Here is an 8616-nt window from a genome sequence, read left to right as displayed (position 1 = left end):
TCACCTCAATTGAGTGGTCAGAATTACCGCCACCAAAGAAAAACCACAACTGACATGCAATAAGATCTACAATAACAAAAAATAAAAACAAAAAATACAAATAAAATTATCATCACTATTACGGGCCAAACAGACCCTTGTGATGTGACGTAATGAGGAAATAACATCCCTATGCAGTATTCTTGCAAAAAAAATTAACTTGACTCTACCAAGAAGATAAATCTAGATTGTGCAACAAACTCCAGAACAACTGACTCTTACTTTTCAAATAGACCAATGTCATGGAACACAGGAAAAGAAGGAAAGAAAGAAAAAGAAAAAAAAAAGGGGAAATCTTTCTAAATTAGGGTCTAAAGACATTAATAATCAATGCAGCGCTGAGCCTTGATCCCATCCTCTGTGGGGAAAATAAGCACAGCTATAAATATCCTTATTTGGACAACTGGTGAAGTATGGATAACCCTATATACTGGATAATTAAACGTAGGGGAAAAAATAAGATTGTAACTCAATTATATTTTGATTGACCAGCTCTTTCCTGAAGTACTTTGGTGTCTGGGAATCTATTCGTTGTAAGACCTAAAAACATGAACATAGGGCTTCCCTGGTGGCGCAGTGGTTGAGAGTCCGCCTGCCGATGCAGGGGACACGGGTTCGTGCCCCGGGTCCGGGAAGAGACCACGTGCCGCGGAACGGCTGGGCCCGTGAGCCATGGCCGCTGAGCCTGCGCGTCCGGAGCCTGTGCTCCGCAACGGGAGAGGCCACAACAGTGAGAGGCCCGTGTACAGCAAAAAAAAAAAAAAAAAAATCAACATAACATCTGACGTGTTTGCTCTGTTGAAATGGATTGGAGTTTCTGTAGAAAGAATGCACAACTGGGTTGTAGTTGTATAAATGGGCATAAGAGCTCAGAAGAGAACAAAGTACACATAACTCTGTGGAGTGTTTGACTGGGACAATACTAACTGCCCAGAGAGAGGGCTGGGTAAATGTTCACTGATGACAATAACCAACAGAAAGTCCCAAAGTGGGGCCCTTGCTTTATTGCTTTTAGGAAATTTTACCCACTGAGAATGGATTACCAGTAAAATCATAGAGCAATTTTGTTTTCCTTTCAGCAGGCGCGGATGACCAGGCAGCCGGTGGGAGCAGCCCTGGCTGTCTCCATCTGATACAGTGGTGTGTATTAGTCGCCAATAAGGGGAAATTATACAACCACGTGAAAGCCTGGCTGGCAGTCATTAGAGTAATTCAGTGTTTGGGCTGCCTCTGTGTTTCAGGGGGGTGATTGGAGCCATTAACAGCTTACCTGTAGTTTCAGAAGCCCCAAATGTTTTTATTACTAGTGTCCTCAGGCATAGACTTTTTAATTTAAAAAAAGAAAGTTCAGGATGGAAATAGTACATCACCACAGGAACATCTCTGCCTCAGAAACACATTATAGTTTACCTGTCAATCTTATCGTCATGCCAGGTTTATTTTGAGTGTCTGGAATGAGGAAGAGGAAGTAAGGAAGAAAGGTGGTGGCAGCACTGACAGAGGAGTCTTCAGACTCACTAATACCCTGGAAAAGCTGAGGGCCTGATTCCAAACTGGTACTGACATCTCCGGTTTCTCGCCTCTTTGGCTAATAAGAAAGTCATCATTCTGGCCCTGAGATTTTCCCCTACTTCTTCCAAAGCCATTAATGCCTTACTTTTTGGATTTTTTTGGACAGGTGTTATGGTAGATTCAATTTGGCTACAACTTCTTTGGCACTCTCCCCTACAGGAGGTGTGTTTTTATCCCCTGCCCCTCCTTGAATCTGGGCTGGCTCTGTATCTGCTGAACTAACAGATTCCTGCAGAAGTGCATTGAGTAGCTCCAGGCCTGGCCTTCCAGGGGACCGTGTCTTCCTTCCTTCCTCTTGGAACCTAGCTCCCATGCTGGGAGATGCCCAAACCACATGAAGAGGCCCATGGCCAGTGGGGACTGGCGCCCCGGCCACGCCCCAGATGACATCACACGCAGGCCAATCCACACAAGAGGATCACAGAATCAAGAGAGAGAAGAAAATGTTGTAAGCTGCTAAGTTTGGGTGTGGTTCGCTCTGCAGCAAGAGAGAACTGAAATTTGTAAACTCACAGGAAGGAAGGTTTATCTTGCTAACCAATGCAGAATAACAAAGCACCCGACCTAACACTGAGCAGTAACAGAACTGTTCAGAAGGAGGGTCGACATCCTTATCCTTTAGTGGGTTTGGGTCTCAACAATGGCCTCAGCTTTTAGGCCTCTTTTTAATGTTCGACACAGAAAATTTTAAAATAGAAAAATTTCGTTTTAATACCGCCTCGCCCCAACACGTGTGTTTCACACAGACCTTATTTTTTAAACAGAGTTTATTGTATTTAATACATTATAAAATTTGAAAAACTGTAGGAAAGCAGCAGACTCAAACTGGAGCAACTCTAACAAGTAATAATTCTGGCCCCTTTGCAAAACTGATCGGTTTAAAAACAAAGTCATGTTCACATCTGTGAGGCGGACAAAAAAGTGTGACTTCTGTACAAACTACATTTAAAATTTCATGTCTAACGTCTTTCGAATGCAGTGTGCTCGTGAGAGTTGTTTTTGAAGTCCTGCCCAGTCCCCCGTCTAAAGAGAGACATGAAACTTCCATATGCAAAGAAATGCGATTCTAAGTGTTCTTGTTTTTTTAAAAAAGGAAAAAGAAGGACAAAGGAAAAAGAAAGAATGGATGGCTGTTGGCAATGGAAACTGTAAGGAGATGCGTCCTCACTGCTCGTGGCTTGTTTATTGGTCAGAGGCCTTGGGAGGCCCAGGACACTTCACGGCCATCACAGCACCAACTGTAGCTACCACCTTTTTTTCTTTTTTTGCATTTCCTACCTTTTGACATATATATATATATTTATATATTTTTTACACCTTGAGGATATCACTATTCCAATTGTTCCCATATGAATACAGGTGTGGTCTCTATTGGATATAAATGTGTCTTTTATTCAATTTTAGGTCCAGGACTTGGTTTGCTGTCCCAACTGCACATAAATGTCCCTTTCTTGTTTGCATTATTTGTTGTGTATGTTTTCTCCTTTTTGCATAAGAAATATGTCCACTTAGTCCAGAGGCTCTTGCTTTATCCGGATGACAGAGGGTCCACGGGGCGTCCGCCTCAGTTCCCGCCGCAGGACGTATTCGCTGAACTGAGATGAGTCCACTCCTCCCCCACAGGAGCCCACGATTTCAAATCCTCTTTGCTGCAACCTCTCAAGGACCTGTGAGGGACCGATACAAGCAGGCAGTTAGGGGTGAGCTAGGTCCTTTGGCCACATAAACAGCCCAAAGACTGTCCCCAAGTTTGAGATCATGTGCAGCTCTGGTTCATCTTATCCAACCCTTAAATCTCTGTTTCTCTGCTTTCAAACAAAACTCTGGATTACAGGGCAGGAGGGAGCGAGCAAACGTTTTTAATACCTAAAATGTTCCTTCACACACTAGCTTTACACATGCCAAGTTCATTTACTCATTACAACCACCTTGCATAATGGGTGGAGTTAGTCCATTTGACAGATGAGAAAACTGAGGCTCACTCCTAGTAAGTGATGGAATTGGGTTTCCAACTTAGGTCTCTTTGGCCTCAAATCCCATGTTTTTTGCAATGTGCAACTCCACCTTCTCTGCAGAAAGAGAGGGTTCACATTTCAAAGCTCATTTACCACTAACATATATTCGATGAGATGATAAAGACTATGGAGAGACAGTGATATTATCTGAATTTACTCCATCGGTGATTCAGCCTCAACTCATTCACTCTTGACTGGGCCATTGTTCAAATTTCCTGAAACTGAGTTAATATATTTCAGCTTTAAAGACTGATGCAATTTCAACAGCAGAAGAAATGGACTATTAAAGACAGTGGAGGTTTATCTACAGCTTTTCAAGTTTGTGGCTTTTGAAATAGTTCTATTGCCTTGAGTGTATCCAGGGAGGCAAGAATAAATGCAATGGCTGTATATGATCTGTATTAGAAAATATATCCAAAAATAAAGATGTTCTAAACTTCTCATACAAACATAACCCATATAATCTCTGATTTTGAAATCAAATACCTAATGCCAGAAAGATCCCTGGGTTTGTCACTACTTGTCTGACACACTTGAATGCAGGAAACATTTCCTGCAACTCTTAGATACGCAGAAATACAGGAAACTGATCTACAGCATTCTGTTTATTTAGGAATCCAACAAATATTAGATTTGCAAATGTTCCCTGCTAGGATTCTGGATGTAATTAAATTATATCTACACCACTCTAAAGGCAAGATGACTCAATCATAACTTTAGAAAAAATGCCTGGCTCAAATTTTTAAAATTTTTGGAACAAAGTGAAATGTTACCAAATAACTCTCAAAATGTAATTACAGTGAATCCTTACTATGTCTTTTTTTGAATTATTATTTTTTGGTTGGCTACTTTTGCATGTAATATAATCTGCTATTTTGCAAAAGAGCTAACTAGATGAGATGGGAAAGCAAGAGTATGCATTCTAAAAATTAAAACCTCAAATGGTGGCAAATTAAAAAAAAAAAGCCCTTATGGGAACAAAATGAACACTCTTCCCTGCAGTTGTCTACTTCTATACATAAATTCACAATGCATATGCACACCAGGCAGCAGAAGGACGCTATGAAGAAAACAATCTCTAAGTTCAGAATCAAGCACATTAAGATGTGCTTTGGTGGCAGGTGAGTAAAAAGGTGAACAGCTCACTCTCAGGAGATTTCCCCAGTAGAGGCAGGAATGTAGCTTGTCAGCAAGGAGCACCCCAGCCTGCTTGGCCAAACCACTGCCTTGGAAAGGATTTTTTTGCCTTGATCAGGAGAGAAATTACAAAGGTAGAGGAAGCTGAAGAATAAAGAACTTAACTCATACCGTTTGTCTTTCAGTGTTGTTAGGTCGCTAAATTGCTTATATAAGGAAGTCCCTAAGCTTCCTCCCCAGAGGGTCTAATATGCATATGATAATTATTCAATATGATCCAATGTTACCTTGAAGATGGTAAAGCTTATCCCAGTGTAATGCAGATAGCTTATGTATGCTTCTTGACTGTTCCTTTTAAGCCACAACTCGTTAATAGCAAAGTTCCTTAAAGTTAGTGATCATTTGGGAATATTAAAATCACTTGGGTAGCTCTCAGGGCTCCTGTGCCTTATCCCAAAGCCTCTGAACGCCTAGAGGACGGCGCCTGCCCTCTAGATGGGGCAGGAGCTCGCATGGCCATGTCACATGACGAAGTTAATCCAGGTGGAAATCCACATCTGATCAGACTCGAATGACTGGGAAACGTGTCAGGCTTGTGAATTTCTGATAGTTATTCAGTGGCCCTAGGGATGGGGCCCTAGAGAAGCAATGAAATGCTGTCTAGAGAGAGCTGGGGGAGGGGGGCGGGGCAGGGCACGGGGAGGAGGGCAAAGGCTTTCAGGGCTCTAGAGGCTTTTCTAAATCGCTGAGGCCCCGCTCAGGAACTGCACAGGGCAGTCCAGGGTGCGACTCCAGGCCTGCACAGCCCAGGCGCCACCCGCTGCCTGCTGGGGTGTGTGCCTTCCTCTGGCATGCCCAGGGCTCAGTGTCTGCCAGCTTCCTGCTACTCTGCTCTCAGACACCTGATCACAAAACTTTAAAATGATAAAGAGCTGTGAAACCATCCTCAAGAGGCAGAATGGTAGAGTGGGTGCTTCTAGTCTTGGAGTTTGGGGAGAGGTTTTGTTGGCTCAATACTGAATAAAGCCATGGACCCGTTCCAACTAAAAAGACAGAGAAAAGCCCCCAAACCCTGACTCCATTGACTTCAAATCGTTTTGAATCACACAGACCTGGAGTCAAGACCCAGGTGTGCTTCCTTTTTCTCATCAGCAAGACAGGGAATTTACAGTGCTTACCTGTTAGGGTTGGTGTAAGAAGACAAGCACGGACAACGCTTGGCCCAGGGCTGGCACACGTCAGTTACGACGGTGACCACAATCACCATCATCTAAGGCACGTGGCCCCTCACACCTTGTCAACCAAACTTCTGAATTCTGCCCTTAAGTCTTCTTCTCCCATAAACTTCTCTATCTCAGAAAATACTAATTCCATTCACCCAGTTCCTCCATCAAAAATCTTAGTCATCTTTGCTTCTGTCCCACAACCCAGAGCCATTGTCAGAAAAACCTTGTCAGCTCTACATTCAAGATATTCAGGGCAGTCCAGTGGTTAGGACTCTGCGTTCTTACTGCCGAGGGCCCGGGGTTCAATCCCTGGACAGGGAACTAAGGTCCCCCAAGCTGTGCGGTGCCTCCAAAACAAACAAACAAAATTACTTTGGAACTTCCCTGCCAGTCCAGTGGCTAAGACTCCGTGCTTCCACTGCAGGGGGCACGGGTTCAATCCCTGGTCGGGGAACTAAAATCCCGCATGCCGCGTAGTGCAGCCAAAAAAAAAAAAAAAAGATATTCAGAGTCGGAAACTTCTCAGTTATTGCTTGGACCAGCTTTCTAACTGGTCCCCTTGCTCCCCCTGGTTTCCACCTGTTGCTGGAATATTCACTTTCAAATACGAGTTACAACGTGTCAGTCTCTTGCTCAAAATCCTCAAATGGCTTTCCATTTGACTCATACAAGCAAGGGAACCAAACCCCAAGGAAACCAAAACAAAGAATCCCAGAGCTCTTCCCACCCTCTGTGGGGCACTCCACCATCTGTCCCTGGGGGGGCTCTGCCTTTACTCGCTTAAAGCCACGCTGGCTTTCCTGATACTCCTCATTATGTCAAGCACGTGCTCCTACCCTGGGGGCTTCAGAACTGCTGCTCCCCCTGCCAGGATACCCTGCCCTAGGCATCCTCTTCTCACTACCTGCCCATCATTTAGGTTGGTTATTGTTTGCACCCTCCCACCCCCATTCCCATAATATAATTCCCTCTTTTCCATGAAAAGAGGGCTGTTGTCTGTTTTCTTCCCTTCTGTATCACCAGTGTTCATACCAGCACCCGGCACACAGTAGATGTTCAATAAATGTTTGTGGAATGACTGAATGACTGCTGTAGAGAGAGGGGTGAACAGTTTACGCCCCCCAACCATGTGAGGGTTCTCCAGCTCTCTGGAGGAAAGGTACCACATGAAGGCAAGAAAACAGCATTAAGAGCAACATTCAATGCCACACAGTGTGTGATGACACTATACCTGGACTGAGTTGAGGTGACAGTAGCCATTCAGTGGAAATCTGATGACGTGTGTCGAGTCGTGATTCCAGCCTGCATTGACGGAGTTACACATCACGTCGCCGATCTCTGGAAACACTTCTTCTATCAAGGATTTGTCACCACTGAGCGTGATCCTTTCTCCGAGGTCTGGGGCAACACGTACCACGAGGCACTCACAGGGCCTAGAAAAGCGACCGGTTTCTCTGTCCTGTTTCCATCTTTCCATCTCCAACAACATGGGCTGAAGCTGAAAATATTTTGCCTCTTCATATAACAAAGTGTAGTCCTGAAAAAACAAAAAAAAAAGGTATTCCACAGTGTAAAATGCAAACTTAAGGTGCCAAAAATGTCCACATATGAGAGGTGAATTTTTCACCCCTGTTACTTCAATAATCAAATCTGCGTGTAAATTTTTCACTTATATAACACTTTGGTACAGACTCAGTTTGCATTCATTCATTCATTCATTCAGTGATTATAATAGGAGCTAAGGGTATTAAGGGGCAGGTGGGACCGTTCTAAGTGCTTTCATGAAATCCCCATAATTGCCCAGTGACTTGGGAACCATGTTTTTATTCCCATTTTGCAGATGAGAAAACTAGGATGTGAAAGGATTCACCAAGACTTTTCTCTTTTTGTAGAAAAATGCCTTTGGGTGTTTACAGTTTGTGTCCATGAGAATCCACTTTATGGCCGCTGGATGGAACGCCTATATGGGTCGAGGCGGGGGAGGCATAGCTGTGCACCATTCACCAGGAGCCTATGCTCCTTGTCACCTTCAGTGGCAGCTACAGAACGTCTCACAGGAGGGGGAGGGGCAGGGCCATGGTGGAGGTGGGGCTGGAAAGCGGGTGGATGGGCACCTGGAGGGCACGCATGCTGTTTTTACCTAAACTTGCGGGATGGGTGATGGTTTGGGGGAGGCTGATGGAGGACGCACTGCCCTCCACCAGCCCTCGGTGCCGCCATCACAAAGTGAGAGAGGCAAACAAAGTGAGAGAGCCTCAGGCCTGGGCTGCTGAAAGACAGATGTGCAGGAAAGGAAACTAGTCCACTTCTGAAAATGCAGTCACCCAGTCTTCGGGCGTGGTTTCTTTTTCTCTTGTCTTAAAAAAAAAATCTATTAAAACACACACAAGCCACTGAATGGGAGGACAAAAGAGGATGACGGGGAGGCAGCAGCTCAGGAAGAATGTTATCAAGCAGGTCAATATTATGTCTAAACGTAGCTATGGCCACAATCATCTCTGGCTGTGAGGTACATGGACACTTGTCCAGACACGCTGGTTGAGAACATTTTAATCAACCGACACGCATTTCTCCTTCCTTCCACGGGCTGGAGCTGGCAGGCGGTGCCCCGTGCCTGCAGGAGAGCC

At 44.5% G+C, this 8616-nt stretch overlaps 1 protein-coding gene across 3 annotated transcripts in view; it reads right to left on the bottom strand.

Moving 5' to 3' along the window:
• Nucleotides 1-2300: 2300 nt before the first annotated feature.
• The window catches only part of KCTD1 (potassium channel tetramerization domain containing 1), a 182474-nt gene continuing 176158 nt past the window's right edge, over nucleotides 2301-8616 (bottom strand). For all 3 annotated transcript variants that reach the window (XM_029223264.1, XM_029223272.1, XM_029223253.1), the window contains exons 4-5: nucleotides 7221-7526; nucleotides 2301-3278 (exon numbers count right to left, since the gene is read on the bottom strand). In XM_029223264.1, coding sequence (XP_029079097.1) covers nucleotides 3120-3278; nucleotides 7221-7526 — 465 coding nt within the window. In that variant the 3' untranslated portion in view covers nucleotides 2301-3119. The remainder of the gene's footprint in view (nucleotides 3279-7220; nucleotides 7527-8616) is intronic.

Source organism: Monodon monoceros, unplaced genomic scaffold, assembly GCF_005190385.1.
Source record: "Monodon monoceros isolate NGI ecotype Baffin Bay Population unplaced genomic scaffold, NGI_Narwhal_1 Super_Scaffold_1, whole genome shotgun sequence".
Lineage (NCBI taxonomy): Eukaryota > Metazoa > Chordata > Mammalia > Artiodactyla > Monodontidae > Monodon > Monodon monoceros.
This window is presented reverse-complemented; position numbering and strand designations above follow the sequence as displayed.